An 18,074-nucleotide genomic window follows, 5' to 3' on the forward strand; every position below is an offset into this window, starting at 1 on the left:
AGGTCGGAGCCGGCAGTGTTTTATGGTAAGTTAATATGTTTACCAATATTTTTAACATTAATAATTTCACTGTTCAGCATACAGTCTTTGATATGGAAGTGCGAGGGGTATAACGTATTTATTCTGTAAAACATTAGTAACAGCTAGCCGGTTAGATTTTTTGACAAAATGCCACGTTGTAAACCAGCTATATCAGCAGCCTTGATGAAATATGTAGTTTAAATTTTAATTTCATCACGTAAATATCGTATTTATTGTGGACGTTTAGTAATTAAAAGTGAGGAAAGCGTTTTGAATGAACCCGTGCACGCGCAGTAGCCTATGTTTATGTCCCTATAGGGCTCGTACGTAAAAACTGCGGGAAAAAGCAGTCTGTGTGGAAACTAAAGTCTGCTGGCACATTTAAGAAATTCTCGTCAGAAGAAGCGACGGGGGTAAGTTCCAGCACAGTCTGCGTGTTTCTTCTGTAATGTCTATGTCGGAACCAGGATCGTTTTTACCCAAAAAAATCAAATAATAACTGTATGACGTCGGACGTGCAATCTTTACAAACGGCGACTGAGGCAATGAGAAATAAATCGATTTCATATTAAGCATGTTCTCGCCCTGAACCCATTACAAGTTGTTAGGACCTGAGGTAGGCCTACTAAGAATAATTTAGTACTACTAAGACAGTGGTCATGGATCAAGTGTGCGCGATGTTTGAGGCCAATAAATAGTTTTTGCTATTGTCACAACAGCGCCATTTTAAACACCAGGGCAGAAAAGTCAGAAATGCTACTTTAGAAATATGAATTGTTATATACAGCATACTATTTAAATGTTAATGCAACTTTATGTATCATGCTCATATTGTTTAGCTGCTGGCTTTGAAGGTCCTGCAAACTCTGCTTCCCCCATCCATCTAACGTTACAGGAGAGGAGGAAAGGGCTTCAGACCCACCACAGAGGCTCAGAGGTCCTTGACATGCAACCTGTAAGTTTGATATGCTTGATAACTATGAAATTAATTTAGGTTTAGAATATTTAAAGGTGCAATCTCTGTTTGCAACATAAAATTGCATTTTTTAAAAATAGATTTTTGTTAATTTTTAAAGCTGCAGTCCATAACTTTTTTTGTGTTCAAAATGTACAAAATGTTTATAATGAGCGAGTACATCATGAATCCATTTTCCAAATCGTGTTTTTGTCTTATCCTGAATCCCAGACTATTTTAGACTGCTAATTGTCTATTTAGATGTGTAAATATACATTTTGTTTGTTTTTCACATTTGGCCATATTTGGTAATGTTTGCAATAAAAAAAATATAAATACTTTCACAAAAAACTTGCATGACAGTTATATTGCAACACTCTAAGTGATTGTGTGTAATCAACAGTTGGGGACCAACATGGATGAATATTTACAAAATGACTGGAGCATCAGGGATGCGTCGAGGGGGACACGTCAGACCGTTGCCATTGTTCCAGGCCACGTCATCGAGACCGAGTCTTTGCTGGAGGCTGGTGATCTTTGTTTCAAAGTTTTATTTTGTTTTTCATGTTAAATACACGAAGCAGTGTATCAAATTAATGGAAAAGAATCGTCCTCTGTCAAATGTGAGGAAAACCCTGTGATATTTAGTCGCATTGTAAATGTTTGTAGCTATTCTTAATAAATCAACACATCTTAATAAATGAAATCATAATCGTATAAGAGTTCAAATTAGTTTCTTATTGACTTTTAAAGGTGCATTGTGTAATACTGTATTTAGGAGGATCTGTTAACAGAAATGCAATATCATATACATAACTATGTTTTCAGTGGTGTATAAAGACCTTACTTAATGAACCGTTATGTTTTTTTTACCTTAGAATGAGTATACATTGTATAATTGTAATAATTGTTTACAAAAAAATATTAAAGATGTATTAAAAATGTAAAAAAATAAAATAAATGATTGAAATCACATATACAGTGGCCTCTCTGGTTTATTGTATTACAGAGACAATCATTATTTTACATTAGTACGGTAATATAAAAAAATATTTGTTACTAATTTTAATAAGGCAATGATACAGGAAATAACCCAGCACATGAGTAAGACTTAACCCAGCAAGATGGTCAATTTCACCCACTGGTTGGGTCAAATGAATGACCCAACAATATGGGTTAAATGGACAAACCCAGCACTTGGGTCAAACCAACCCAGCGCGTGTTCTGTCCTATAGTGACCCAGCGGTGTGGTTAAGGTTGGGTTATTTTTTAACCCTGCATTTTTTAGAGTGCATGAGTACAAAATAAAATACAAAACATATGCCTTTCAGAAAGTCTTTTTAATTGTATTTTCTTATAAATGGGAAAAGGCGTCATTTATATACAAAACTGTACAATTATTTGTGCAGTCTGAATATAGAAATCTAACAGCTGGACAGATGCAGAAGACAATACACAGTCTGTGTTCATCGATCGAAGGCCACTGAGTTTTATAGTTTATACACTGATGAAGGCAAGATCTGCATAATTTAACACCTGAAAGGCTGAAAAGACACTAAATGCATTTAAAGCACATTACATTCACACTGAAGCACAAAGATTCAGTCTCAACTCGAATACACACTATCATTTGAACTCGGGCTCAAAAATGAAATTTCATAAATATGATTTTTCCATTGACGTCCAAGTGAATCAAACTCATCAAGTGCATTTTTTCATGTTTGGCACATCGGTATAATGACAAAGAAATCATAAAACTCAAATAAAATGGCTCAGAGATTAAAACCAGTGACCATCTCAAAAAACAGTGCGTTAAACGTGCAGCTTTAGAATTACATTTAATACGGTGTATTTTAGTGCTATGTGATTGATAATACACACCTGCAGTGACGGTAAGAGGTTATTATGTTATGATTTTGCACCAAAGCATCTAGTTGAAGGAAAGCCAGTACAAACATGAAACTGTAACATATCAAAACACCCATGTGTGATCCTCTGAACGGTGAAAACATACAGATTGAACCTTTTAAAAATACTTATTTTCATACTTCAGAAGAGATTCTGAAATATTAGTTCAGTAACACTATTCAATCTCACTCTGTCAAATAATACTTACAGATCTTCACTTCATAACAATAAACCTTGAAATCATCTCAAATAAATCAGACATTTGTCTGGGTTCAGTGTTTGAGGATCAAAGTTTACATTTACATCAAATTAACAAATATTAGATCATTAAACCTTAACTTTAGTATATGACACTTCTCTGTAAGAAGGCACAGTGATGTGATGTCACCTGTTCATTGAAATAAAAAGACACAAAATTAACAAAACAAACATTTCTAACAAGGCACACCAGGTTCAGTCGCGTATCTGGATGCTTTATTGTTTGTCTATTTACACGTGTGTCAGACAGTCTTTGGCCGCTGGTGTTGCACCATAAGCCTGCCATGTCAAAGTAAAACTACCAGGTGTTTCTAAACGCACGTCCTGTGTGAACCGACCATTTAGTAACACAAAAATAAAGTTGCTTTTGTTTGGCCTTCAGAAGTTGTGAAAGTCAGTCAACATAGTGTCTAATTGTTAAAGGTGCTGCAAGTGATTTCAGGAGCTTTACTGACTTCAACCGCACACGCCCTCTGTGTCAAACTCCGCCCACTAAAAGATACACACGCCCTCTGTGTCAAACTCCGCCCACTAAAAGATGCACACGCCCTCTGTGTCAAACCCCGCCCACTAAAAGATACACACACCCTCTGTGTCAAACCCCGCCCACTAAAAGATACACACGCCCTCTGTGTCAAACCCCGCCCACTAAAAGATACACACGCCCTCTGTGTCAAACCCCGCCCACTAAAAGATACACACGCCCTCTGTGTCAAACCCCGCCCACTAAAAAATACACACACCCTTTGTGTCAAACCCCGCCCACTAAAAGATACACACGCCCTCTGTGTCAAACCCCGCCCACTAAAAGATACACACACACCCTCTTGTTCAAACCACGCCCACTAAAGGACACACATGCCCTGTGTCAAACCTCATCCACTAACAGATACACACACCCTCTCTGTGATAAACCCCACCCACTAAAAGATACACACACCCTCTCTGTGTCAAACCCCGCCCACTAAAAGATACACACACACCCTCTTGTTCAAACCACGCCCACTAAAGGACACACATGCCCTCTGTGTCAAACCTCATCCACTAAAAGATACACACACCCTCTCTGTGATAAACCCCGCCCACTAAAAGATACACACACCCTCTCTGTGATAAACCCCGCCCACTAAAAGATACACACGCCCTCTGTGTCAAACCCCGCCCACTAAAAGATACACACGCCCTCTGTGTCAAACCCCGCCCACTAAAAGATACACACACTTGTTGGACTTCATGCAGCGCTGCACAGATCGATCGGCGGCTGACTTGAAGCAGTGCATGCTGGTTAGAAATTTTGTCCGACTTGAGACAGCGCAGACATTTGGCATCAAATGGAAAATTGATATGCAATTTAAATAGATGAATCTTAAATTTAGGCCTAAATATATGTTTTGTGTGCGTCATTATGTGAACTGTGGAGCACAAAGTCCAGAGCGGGAGGACGGAGAGGGACAGCGAGATCAGTGTGTGTGTGTGAACCTCCTAAAAATCACTTACAGCAGCTTCAGTGATGCTTAAAGTGTTTAAATATGTAACTAAACAGATGCTGAATGACCCTGAAGTGTGTGTGTACAGAGAGAGACACTCTTCAGTCGTTCATCAAGATGCTCGTTTCCTAACGGCTTTAGTCCTGAGGAAGAGTCAGTGTGTGACTGACACACACCGCTCAACATACTACTGATAGTGCTTGTTAGACAGCATCTGTGACCACACACACACACACACACTCCAACACACACACACACACACACACACACACACACACACACACACACACACACACACACACACACACTCCAACATACACACACACACACACACTCTCAGCAGTTTAGGACTTGTCTACGGATGTCATGCCGATAAACGTTCCATTCTTCTCGTCTTGATCGTCCACTTTGCCGCTCACAGGAGCGTATGATGTGTCTTTCTTTGCGGATGGCTGAAAATAAGATAAGAAAACACAACAATTATTTAGTATGTGACGTGTGTGTGTGTGTGTGTGTTATCAGTCTAAAACAAACAATGCAAGGTCAAGAAACACAAACACTTGGCCAACATCTTCCTCGAGTACAGCATGTTTTAGCCCTTACACCAGTTCAGAGCATCATGTGATTAACCAGACGGAGATTCAGTTCAAGCTGAAGTAAGTTAAGCCTGATTCACACATCTGAGTATTTACATTAATAATGCATCTACATATTCATACCCTTGCTTATGAGTCTGACTCAGGAGAGGACTAGATCCTGTTCATGTTCTACATAAAAAAATTTATATATGTTCTTATTGTTGAATGTGTCAAAGTCATCATTTCATTAAAATATAATACTGTTTTAAATATCTTTGCTGTAGTTATTATTTACTTATTATTGATTTTTGGTGAATTGTATTAAAACCAGATAAGCTCAGTTTGACCCGCAAACCATTATAATAATAGTAAACAGAACCAACAAAAAAACCTTATACATACAAAAAATTATACATCATTCATTAAAAGTTTTTTATTCTCTTAAACGTTTAATTTGGACATTGTCTAATGTTTTCAAACGCTTTTATTCGAAGCATCTTGCATTGCATTTAGGGTTTACATTTGATTATTTCATGCATTTCCTAGAGGCAGAGGCTAACAGTGACCGTTCTGGCAAAGTTCAGTAACATTAATAAAACGTAAATCCATTTAAAGTTATCTGGTCTTTAATAATGTTCACAAAAAAAATATTTATACATTGTTCATGGAACGTTCTCTGGATGTTTGTAAATGTTGTTCAAATTTGTCTGGGAATTTTCAGAGAACATTCAAAAGTAACGTTCCCATAATGTTTGAAGAATGATATGAAATGTCCCTTAAACGTTCACATAAATATTTAAAAAACTGGATGTTTTGAACATTCAGAAATACCATATTAATGGGAATATTAGCAAAACGTTCTAAGAACATACTTTTGTTAGCTTGTTAGCAGCATGATCTACTGTTTGAGCAACAGGAAGAGTACAGGTGTTCAGCATGTGACACAATCTTATATGATATTTTTGCAGAAATGAATATGCACCACAGACGTGCGATGTGTGAAACAGGCCTGAACTAGCAGTGTCAACTGTAAGATGGTTAATGAGTGTGTGAACTTACAGGAGCGCAGCGGAAAGCCTAAGCGAAATCAAAACGCTTCACTTCAGTCTAAATAAAAGCAGATCAGCACAACATGTGTTCATTTGCTCAGGTTAGACATGCAATATTAATAAGCAAGATTGCACAGCATTGTTACAAGGTTAGTGATTTGATCTGGAGAGCAGGATGTGGCGGTTAGTAACTTGCGATTGATTTACGACAGGAAACAGCATCACACAAACCACAGAGTCACATAAACCACAGTCTAGATTCAAGCTGCTAGTCATTTAAGTCTGTCATATAGGCTATATAAAATTATAAATAGAACATTATAATTGTATTCTTGGGACATGGATTTTAATGGTGAGACTTTTGGTTTTGTAATCAGGCTCTCAAAAATTATATAAAAATCTGGATTTAGATTTATCGGCCAATATATCGGTTATCGGCTTACAAATATAAAGAATTATCGGTTATCGGCTTACAAATATAAATAATTATCGGTTATAGGCTTACAAATACAAAGAATTGTCGGTTATCGGCTTAGAAATATAAAGAATTATCGGTTATCGGCTTACAAATATAAAGAATTGTCGGTTATCGGCTTACAAACAAAGAATTATCGGTTATCGGCTTTCAAATATAAAGAATTGTCGGTTATCGGCTTTCAAACTAAGAATTGTCGGTTATCGGCTTTCAAATATAAAGAATTGTCGGTTATCGGCTTTCAAACAATGAATTATCGGTTATCGGCTTACAAATATAAAGAATTGTCGGTTATTGGCTTACAAATATAAAGAATTATCGGTTATCGGCTTACAAATATAAAGAATGGTCGGTTATCGGCTTACAAATATAAAGAATTGTCGGTTATAGGCTTACAAACAAAGAATTATCGGTTATCGGCTTACAAATATAAAGAATTGTCGGTTATCGGCCTTCAAACTAAGAATTATCAGTTATCGGCTTACAAATATAAAGAATTGTCGGTTATTGGCTTTCAAACAATGAATTATCGGTTATCGGCTTACAAATATAAAGAATTGTCGGTTATCGGCTTTCAAACAGAATTATCGGTTATCGGCTTACAAATATAAAGAATTGTCAGTTATCGGCTTACAAATATAAAGAATTGTCGGTTATCGGCTTTCAAACAAAGAATTATCAGTTATCGGCTTACAAATATAAAGAATTGTCGGTTATCGGCTTTCAAACAGAGAATTATCAGTTATCGGCTTACAAATATAAAGAATTGTCAGTTATCGGCTTTCAAACAAAGAATTGTCGGTTATCGGCTTTCAAACAATGAATTATCGGTTATCGGCTTACAAATATAAAGAATTGTCGGTTATCGGCTTTCAAACAGAGAATTATCAGTTATCGGCTTACAAATATAAAGAATTGTCGGTTATCGCTTTCAAACAAAGAATTATCGGTTATCGGCTTACAAATATAAAGAATTATCGGCCATCGGCTTTCAAACAAAGAATGTTTTTTAAACGTCACCAGCTACTTATTTCAGATCGTTCAGAGAACATTAAAGGTAACATTCTCATAATCAAAGTGCAAAATAATAAAATAGAATATTTTCTTATCCCTTAAATGCATTACTTGGGTCTTTAGTGACCCGGGACGTCATTTACTACCCTCTTCCTAGTTATTTTTTTTAAAGTTAGACTTCTTAGTATTTCTCAATCTATTCATTATAAACAATAGAGCAAGAATTTATTTTATAAAAGAATGTCTGTTTTCTGTTTTTTTTTTGTAAAAAGTTCATAGGGTCGCTGTTGACCCAAGGTATGTAATAGTGTTTTTTTTTTTTTTTTTACAACAATATATAGAATCTCTGATGATTCACTAAGTGCAATTCACCTTTATTCCTCAAGGTGGCGATGTTTGATAGACATGAATGGCATGATATTTCACTCATAATTACCGCAGATATAAAGCAAATGAATATATCAGCAAAACTTGAAATGGCTCAGCGATTTACAGCAGAACAAGTCTCTTATTGCAATCTAATATTAGTGTCACATGGATCTGGTGAAGAAGCTGTCAGCGACCAAAATATTGACTTTGAAGGTACTGAAAATTATAGTTTTGAGAATACGGTTGAGATGGCGAATATGAGCCAAATGAGCTCTGACGAGGAAAGTGATGATGGTGAAAAACATCTGCTCAAATCGAACCCTCCCAAGCTCCAAAAGGCAACGAAATATGCTTTATTTTATTATTTTGTAATTATTATAAAAATATGAGTAGAGTTTTATACTATTGCAGCAGTTAGAGATCCATCTGTGTTAGGTATAGATCCGGGTCACTAAAGACCCGAATATGTAATAATGCTTGGCGAAACATTCATGCATTTAAAGGTCAATGTTTTTTTATACGTTTACATAACCAAGAGCTTTTGAACCTCCAGTTCCACAGATTCTCTCAAACGCCACACATCTGTCTTTTCTATGAACAGTGACCGTGTGAATGTGAATACTGATTCATAAAGGTCGTTGTGGAAGAATAGCGTTCTGTTTCCACAACAAACACACACAGAACACACACATAAATATTTGCGGAATGATTTGGCGCATAAATTAGTAAATGTTCTTTATGTTGGCATTTAATTATATTTATAGCATCTTAGAAATATGATGTTAATTAGATTAATGTAGTGTCGATACATATCCTTATGAATATGTGTGTGTGGATGTCCTTGTATATGACCTGACAAAAGTTAATGTGTGACTAAGTGTATGACCGAGACAGCAGGTGAATGTGTGTGTGTGTGTGTGTCTGACCTCAGTGTGTTTCCCTTATGTCCACCACAGTGACCCTCAGTAGTGTGTGTGTGTGTGTGTGTGTGTGTTTATGTATGTTAAAACACTGTGGTATCAAATGTTCACAGATATTCTAATCTGTTACACTGTTCACTTGTACAATTAATTTAATTTGTACATTTAAATTTTATTTATGTTATAATATTTGAGTATTTTGATGTCTTTATAATTCTATGTATTCCAAGCTTTGGCAATATTGTAATATATACAGTCATGCCAATAAAGCAATTTGAATTGAATTGAATTGACAGAAGGTCTCCATTCAAGAGTATAATATGACTAAACATGTTAGACAAACTTAACACTGTGTTGGTTATGGCTAAGACATATCTTCATTTAGCCTCGAGAAACACCTTGGGGGAGGAACAACTATAAAGAAGGAAGGATGCGCCATTCGTTGTCACACGTTGACTGTATGACTGTTGACCTTTCCTAGCGAGGGAATAAATAATTGTTAAAGACAATTGTTACATGTTTGTCTCTTATTCAGTGATGATTGTTTGCCACCACACACGACGCAGCTTTAGTTCGTGTGAACCGCACTGGCAGCCAATGATTTAGTGGGAAAGTGAAGAATAATCAGGGGAAATACTCGTGATTCTACTGCTTTCAACACTTCATTACCTTGTTTTGATAGAAGCGTATGGCCAGGACGATAGAGACTAAGAGCAGGATGACTCCCAGAGCGACGATGATAAGAGGAAAATGAGAGACTAGAGTCACGATAAGCAGCAGCTTATGAATCCTCGCGGCCGAAGCGTCGTCAATCACCACCGACTGCAAAACAAATCATGAAAACACACATTCAATACGATATTCAGCTGTATAGAGAGCCTAAGCCCCTCCCCTTCCGGCTTTGATCTCGTTTGAATTGTGCCCTGAATTACACATATGATGTTTGTCAATTTAAAAGATACATTTTAAAGTCAAGAAAGTCGCAGTTTGATGTAAAACTGTTGAGGTATAAGACTGTGAAAATACGTAATTACAAAGCGTGATTTTTTTTCCCAAACCACTTCAGCGGAAATCCCGCCCTGCAGCCGACTTCATTGGTTTAGGTTACAGTGACGGGTAGGTTTAGGGATCAGTGTTTGGTGTAGGCAATCTGTACAGTGATTGACATGGCGGGATTTCTGCTGAAGTGGTTTGGGGGGAAAAATCACGCAATTACAAAGACTACAAACCCAAAAGGCGCACATTTTCTCTCAATGAATGAAGCTAACTTTACTGAAGCTAACTTTACTGATGCTAACTTTACTGATGCTAACTTTACTGAAGCTAACTTTACTGAAGCTAACTTTACTGATGCTAACTTTACTGAAGCTAACTTTACTGAAGCTAACTTTACTGATGCTAACTTTACTGAAGCTAACTTTACTGATGCTAACTTTACTGAAGCTAACTTTACTGAAGCTAACTTTACTGATGCCTTTACTGAAGCTAACTTTACTGAAGCTAACTTTACTGAAGCTAACTTTACTGAAGCTAACTTTACTGATGCTAACTTTACTGAAGCTAACTTTACTGAAGCTAACTTTACTGATGCTAACTTTACTGAAGCTAACTTTACTGATGCTAACTTTACTGATGCTAACTTTACTGAAGCTAACTTTACTGATGCTAACTTTACTGAAGCTAACTTTACTGATGCTAGCTTTACTGATGCTAACTTTACTGATGCTAACTTTACTGAAGCTAACTTTACTGAAGCTAACTTTACTGAAGCTAACTTTACTGATGCTAACTTTACTGAAGCTGACTTTACTGAAGCTAACGTCTGTCATTGTTTCTAACGTTACGCCGTCATGCCTGAGTGTTTTGTGCCAGACTGCACACACACGAGCAGCGGATCTCGCTCGTTGTTTCGCTTCCCGGGAGATGTAGTTCATCGAGCGATTTTCACATAAAACTAAATGTTACTCTTCTGTTTTATGACAAACTGCGACTTTCTTGACTTTCAGAATTATCTTTTAAATTGACAACCATCATATGTGTAATTCAGGGCACAGGTCAGACGGAATAAAAAGATAAGTTGTCTCTCGCCATTGACTACCATACAGATTTTTTCCGAAATAAGGTCCCATGAGCCGGAAGCGGAGGGGTGAGGCTTAGGCTCTCTATTGTCTGATTAAATCATCCCAGCGACTCTCACCTCGTTCAGAAACACAATGGGGAAGATAGTGCTGTTGAGACTCTTGGTCATACTGAGGAAACAAACAGACAAAGATCTTCAGCTATAAAACTATATAAACACACACGCCTGTTTATCAGCACGCCGTGATTAAATATATCAGACAGGAAAACATCACTCACGGAAAGCCGCTTATTCTGTCGAGATGAATGTTGATCTGGGCTCTTTTCATGGCACGAACAGGCATTCCCATAGTCTGGCACAGGGGAAGAAATCAAGATCTGAGTCAGATTGCAGTAAACACAGGAACAAATACATCATACATCACGTTTTCTGCATAACTCCGGAATAGCCTTCCTGAATCTGATAAAGACACATATCATGATTTATGATCATGAACTGCAATCAGTATAGGCCTACCTTAGTTTTCTTCATTTGAATGCTTGGCTGTTTAACTCTCTGGCTTTCAACCATTGATAATTTTAGCACTCCATAGGCCACCTAAGCCATCTGATCTGCTCTTAACTGAAGTTTCTGCATTAAGGACTTCACTTTCTGTCTATTCTCCCAATATATTATTTGTTGGTGATTTTAATATTCATGTTAATGCCACTACTACTTGTTCCCTTGCTGCTGATTTTATGTCATTACTTGATGGTCTTGATGTCATTGAAAATGTATCTTTTCCCACTCACAATAAAGGTCATACTTTAGATTTAGTCTGTTCAACTGGTATTACCCATCTCCAATCACAAAGCTGTTTTATTTGAAGTCTCTGCCCCTGTTTCCAGCTATCAACACCAACGCACCATAGCCTTTAGAAATATAAAACACATTAACCCATCTGATCTTATGAGCATCTGATCTCTGTCCCCTCAACCTCATCACTCATTACAATGACTGCCTATCCTCCTCCTTGGATGCCCTTGCTCCCACTAAAACTCGTTCTGTCTCCTCAACCACTCGGCTCCGTGGTACACACCTGAGCTCCGCCAGTTAAAAACCTGTGGGAGACGCCTTGAGCGCCGGTATAAACGGACAGGCCTAGTATCTCATGCACAGGCCTACAAATATCACCTGGTACAATATAATAACACTCTTTCTGCTACCAGACATCAGGCAACAACTCTAGGAAAAACAATTCTAAGTTTTCCACAGTAAACCGGCTCCTGAAGCCTCCTAACGACGTCTTTTCTGACCCCTCACCGTAACTCTGCAACAAGTTTCTAAACTTCTTTCATGCAAAAATTCAAGACATTCATCACCATCTACTTAATATTCCTAGCACTTCAGTCCATAACATGTCCTACTCAACTACCTTACAGGGCTCTGCCTTTACTACCTCCCACTCAAACTTCGCCTTGGCTTCGGAGAACCTGATTGCAGAGCTTGTCAGTAAATCAGAGCTTGCAGAGCTTGCAGAGTAACATCCACTTCCCAATTAGACCCCCTGCCTAAAATTCTTCTCAAAGCATGCCTACCTTCCATCTCTCCCTTACTCACTACATTAGTTAACTCATCCCTCTCCACTGGGATAGTACCGCCCACTCTTAAGACTGCTGCTGTCACTCCCGTCCTCAAAAAGCCCAATGCTGATCCTGATGATTTGAACAACTACCGTTGAACATCTCCAACCTTCCATTTGTCTCCAAGATACTGGAGCAAGTCGTGGCCAATCAACTACATCAACATCTCAACTACAATGACCTGTATAAACTTTCCAGTCTAAACACAGCATGGAAACAGCATTGGTGAAAATCACCAACGACCTACTCTGTGCAGCTGTCCATTCTTATCTTACTCGACCTGAGCGCTGCCTTTGACACCATCTCACATCCCCTCCTCACTGAACGTCTGGCCAACATTGGTATCATAGGGGGTGCACTCTCTTGGTTTTGTTCGTCAACAGTTCGTACAACGCAAACACTATAAACCGGCCTGTGCGACTGTGCCACAGGGTGTCCCCCAGGGTTCAGTGCTGGGTCCTCTCCTCTTCATTATATACCTCCTTTCCCTGGGCAAGATCATGAGACGCCACAAAATACACTTCCACTGCTATGCTGACGACACCCAGCTCTATCTCTCAACTAAACCTTCATCTCCCCTTCCTCCCACCTCACTCAGCAACTGCCTTCAAGACATTCAAAAATGGATGAACACAACCTTTTTGAAACTTAATGGCAATAAGACAGAAGTCCTGCTCATCGGCTCCAAATCCTCTCTTTCATTACAGCATAACTTCAATATTATCATAGATAGATGAGATCTTGGTCCCTCTGTCAACTCAAGTCAAAAGCCTTGGTGTCATTCTGGACAGTTCCCTTTCATTCGAATCCCAGATTAAAGCAATTCCCCGGACTTCATTCTTTCACCTCCGCAACATCTCCAGGCTTAGACCCTCATTGTCACAGTAACCTTAATTCATTCCTTTGTCACGTCACGTCTGGATTACTGCAACTCCCTTCTCATCGGTATCCCTTCTAAGCTGACAAACAGACTCAGCTGGAGTCAAGAGAACGCATGTGTAGGACTTAAAGTGACAGCAGCCTAATATTTCTGCTGCTGTCTGTGTTTTTAATGTTACTCAATTTGAAATGAATGGAGAATGTGTTTGAAAGTGTCTGAAGGGTGAGTGGATCTGCAGCTGATGGTGGACCAGCTGGTGTTTCGCTTACAGGGTTCAGATCCAGAAAGGTCTGATGACGCTCGTGGACAGGAGAAATACCCTCGACGGCGTTGGCGTACTTCTCATCACCCAGATGAAAGTGGGGGAAAGACACGACTACAGGAGCACCTGTGACACACGGCAACAACATCGTGAAGCTCACAGAACCGCCGTTTACATTCGTCTAAAGTGACATGTATTGCATTCAAGGCATACATTTGAGCAGTTTATGCATTCCCAGGGACCCCAAAATCAAAAGACACAAAATAAATTACATTTCTCAAGTATATGTATTATATGCAAGTATATGTAAAATCAACACTCGCCAAGCGTCAAATGAGAGTAAAAATTGGGTCAATCGCCTGTTGGTCGGTAACTTTTTATTAGGGCTGGGCAACGATTAATCGCATCCAACATAAAAGTTTGTGTTTACATAATATATGTGTACTGTGTATAATTATTTTGTATATATAAATACACACATGCATGTACACTGTATATATTTATACATAATTTATGTTATACATAAATATTAATATTTTATATATAAATAACACATTTTTCTTAAATATATACATGCATGTGTGTGTATTTATATATACAAAATAATTATACACAGTACACATATATTATGTAAACACAAACTTTTATGTTGGATGCGATTAATCGTTGCCCAGCACTACTTTTTATGAAATTTAATCTAATGAAATATTTTGTGAGAACATGAACGTAAACAAACATGATTGATACTCGGGACAGTTGACGGACCAGTGCTGCATCATTACGAAAGTTTAAGCCTTGGCATTTTAAATATTCCAGCGCAAGAAGACGCAAAAGAGAAGTCATTTAGTTAGTGCAGGAATACTGCATCAAGCTCTGTTTCACGTCTTCTTGCGCTTGAACGGACTATTTCACACAAAAAATCTCATAAATGCCCGTCTCGGCAAGTATCCAAGTAAACACAGTCAGTTACGGGTTAAAGGATTAGTTCACTTCAGAATTACAATTTCCTGATAATTTATTCACCCGCACGTCATCCAAGATATTCATGTCTTTCTTTCTTCAGTCGAAAAGAAATTAAGGGTTTTGAGGAAAACGTTCCAGGATGTTTCTCTATATAGTGACTTCAATGGGGTCCAACGGGTCGAAGGTCCAGATGTGAGTTTCAGTGCAGCTTCAAAGTCTCGACACGATCCAGCCGAGGAATAAGAGTCTGATCTAGACAAACCAGCGGACATTTATAACAAAATAAACGTTTATATACTTTTTAACCACAAATGCTCATCCTGCACTAGCTGTGATGCGACACACATTACGTGATCAGGGTGAAAGGTCAAGCGTGACGTAGGCGTAAGAACAGACCTAGTGTTTACAAAGCGAACGTGCAAAGACTAAATCAAAAATAAAAGGTAAAACAACCATGTCGGATTATTTTGAAGTTGGAGGAGAAAATGAGATTATGAACCCTACATTTATGAACCGGAACACGCATGACCTTTCAACGTGATTACGTAATGTGTGACGTCGTGGACGTGCAAGACGAGCATTTGTGGTTAAAAATTATATAAATGTATTTTTTTTTAGAAAATGATTGATTTTAAGCGAAAATTTTATTCTGAAGTGAACTAATCCTTTAAGAAGTGAATGTAAACAGTAGAGAAAGACAACGCATGTGTCGGTCTTAAAGTGACGGCAGCCTAATATTTCTGTGTTTTTAAATGTTAAACAACACAAGACAAGGAAATCACTCACTGCTCTTGACTGAATAACTTTTGAAACAATAATAAGTCCATATGTTTGATTTATACAGTGAAGACTATTCAGTGTTATTTTACATTTGATAACTTTATTTAATGTTGCCTCCTGAAAACTACTGTTTTTAATAGTCTTGTCTTTAATAATGTTTAAAATGTATATTGTTAGGCTAGTAGTTATAGCTGTGGAATCGAAACTGGAATAGAGAAAAAGTTAGTTTTAAGTCCTGATTATATGTAAGGATTACAATTACCACTCACTGAATTAAACAAAGCAATGAATAAACAAAGGAACATTTGGCATTGAATACCAGATACTGCTCTACAAGTTTTCTTCATTCATAAGTCATTGACCTTGTCAGACAAAGGAGAAGTTATTATGTTGTGTGTGTGTTCTGACAGCAGAAATGACGTCTCCTCCTCCTCACATTGTCTTAACTATTAGACGAGCCCCGCGAGATGTGGATGTTCATCCTGTCGTGACGTTAAAGAATGAAGAAACCTTGTTTCACGAAAACACGGTGAGCTCTGACCTTGACGATGTCCGCCGCCGCCTCTGTTCTGAACACACGAGGGGAACGCGACTCCTGTGTTACTGGGACAGAGGTGAGAGTTTTCCAGCCCTCGTGTTCGACAACACACTCTCTCACTCTCTGTGTGTGTGTGTGTGTGAGCCTGTGAGTGTTTGTGTGTGAGAGTGTGTGTGTGTGTGAGAGAGAGAGAGAGAGAGAGAGAGAGAGAGAGAGAGAGAGAGAGAGAGAGAGAGAGAGAGAGAGAGAGAGTGTGTGTGTGTGTGTGTGTGTGTGTGTGTGTGTGTGTGTGTGTGTGTGTGTGTGTGTGTGTGTGTGTGTGTGTGTGTGTGTGTGTGTGTGTGTGTGTGTGTGTGTGTGCAGTTATTTCACACACCTGTGATATGCGAGTGCTCGAATGCTTTGGCAACACAGTAATGGTTCTGCTGAAGCTCACATGAGCACAGCGTGACAGAACTATAAAACACACACACACAGATCTGAGAGGAAGGTCAGCAGGATCTGTGTGTGTGTGTTTCACTTTACTCTACGGATCAAAATACCCAGAAGTGACTTAAACATGCTAAAAATGATTCATAAAAATGTTTTGGGCACGACTCGTTTCATGACAGACAGGATGAAACCACAGAGTAAAAAACTCAGAACATTACATTTAATTATTTTAGTAATTAATGCAAGAACGCACTTTTCATGTGTCTAAAGTTTTAATTACAGAACCGGTCAAACGTTTGGAAAGTCTCTTCTGCTCATTTATTGGATGAAACATACAGTAAAAACAGCAAAATTGTGAAATATTATTCCAATGTAAATCAGCTGTTTTCTATGTGAATATATAGTAAAGTGTAATTTATTCCTGTGATCAAAGCTGAATTTTCAGCATCATTACAGTCTTCAGTGTCACATGACCCTTCACAAATCACTCTAATATGATGAGCTGATGCTTATAAACATTTATGATTATTATCAACGTTGAAAACAGTTCATATTTTTGTGTGAGAATACACTTTTTTTCAGAATTTTTAGATGAAAAGAAAGTTCAAAGAACAGCAACCCGCATCGGCCCGCGAGCGGGCCGTCGAGGGCGTGGCTATACTTTTATTACCTTTTTTAAGCTTTGTTTTATAACAAATATTCATCTGACTATCATAAACTATGCATCATTTGAAAGCTAAAACACTCAAGAACCATGTTCTAGACTTGTTTTTGCAATCAATACACCAGAGAGGAAAGGGTTAAATAAAATGCAAAAGGACTGCTCATTTGAAAATGAGCAAAATGAACCGCTATACTCATCTTTCATCTCGTATGGTTCAGATCAGTTCGGAAGAATCCAAGAAACAACAGCATACATTTCAATGTAAGGGTCCACTCTTCAAAATGCATCCCACTTTTTAATCCAAAACAACGAAAAATAGGGGAAAAAAATGAAATATCCTCCTTTGTTTTCATGAGCGTTTTCGAGATAGAGTTCGCATCATGTTCATTTTCAAAGAAATATCGATTCTAATCCATATTCCAACACTCAAAAGCCATCTCACCCCCGCAGTTTAGACTCTTCCGGATCGAATGATACATCCTACTTCTCTCTCGTTCAATCACAGGCTCTGTTACAGACCAAAACAGTAAGAGAGTCCCTGACAGGCTGAGCGCGCTGTCCATCGCGCAGCTGGGCTTTCGACTGGATAAAAGCCTGGATAATGCTATCCAATGTCCTTTGAGCTACGTTTTGATTGATGGGAGTATTAGCCAAGGGGGTAATCCATCGACCGGAAGTTGAAGCCGGCCGGGTGCCGCCATGTTGTAGCAGAACTTCACTTGCGTTAGCATTTCCATTGACTCCCATTCATTTTTGCGTCACTTTGACAGCGAATAACTTTACATCTGAGGCGTTTAAAGACTCCATTTGTCCATTATT

The 18,074-nt window shown here is 38.2% G+C and overlaps 1 protein-coding gene across 2 annotated transcripts in view; it reads right to left on the bottom strand.

The window, feature by feature from the left end:
- Nucleotides 1–4,470: 4,470 nt before the first annotated feature.
- scarb2b (scavenger receptor class B, member 2b) overlaps nucleotides 4,471–18,074 on the bottom strand; it is a 70,815-nt gene continuing 57,211 nt past the window's right edge. Inside the window, exons 8-13 of one of the 2 annotated variants that reach the window (XM_056257762.1) lie at nucleotides 13,886–14,004; nucleotides 11,393–11,466; nucleotides 11,232–11,283; nucleotides 9,704–9,856; nucleotides 6,267–6,314; nucleotides 5,027–5,081 (exon numbers count right to left, since the gene is read on the bottom strand). In XM_056257762.1, coding sequence (XP_056113737.1) covers nucleotides 6,285–6,314; nucleotides 9,704–9,856; nucleotides 11,232–11,283; nucleotides 11,393–11,466; nucleotides 13,886–14,004 — 428 coding nt within the window. In that variant the 3' untranslated portion in view covers nucleotides 5,027–5,081; nucleotides 6,267–6,284. Of the gene's footprint in view, nucleotides 5,082–6,266; nucleotides 6,315–9,703; nucleotides 9,857–11,231; nucleotides 11,284–11,392; nucleotides 11,467–13,885; nucleotides 14,005–18,074 lie in introns of both variants that reach the window. The other variant, XM_056257761.1, reaches the window with a different exon arrangement.

This window comes from Rhinichthys klamathensis, unplaced genomic scaffold (assembly GCF_029890125.1).
Source record: "Rhinichthys klamathensis goyatoka isolate OS25496 unplaced genomic scaffold, OSU_Roscu_1.1 h1tg000143l_1, whole genome shotgun sequence".
NCBI lineage: Eukaryota > Metazoa > Chordata > Actinopteri > Cypriniformes > Leuciscidae > Rhinichthys > Rhinichthys klamathensis.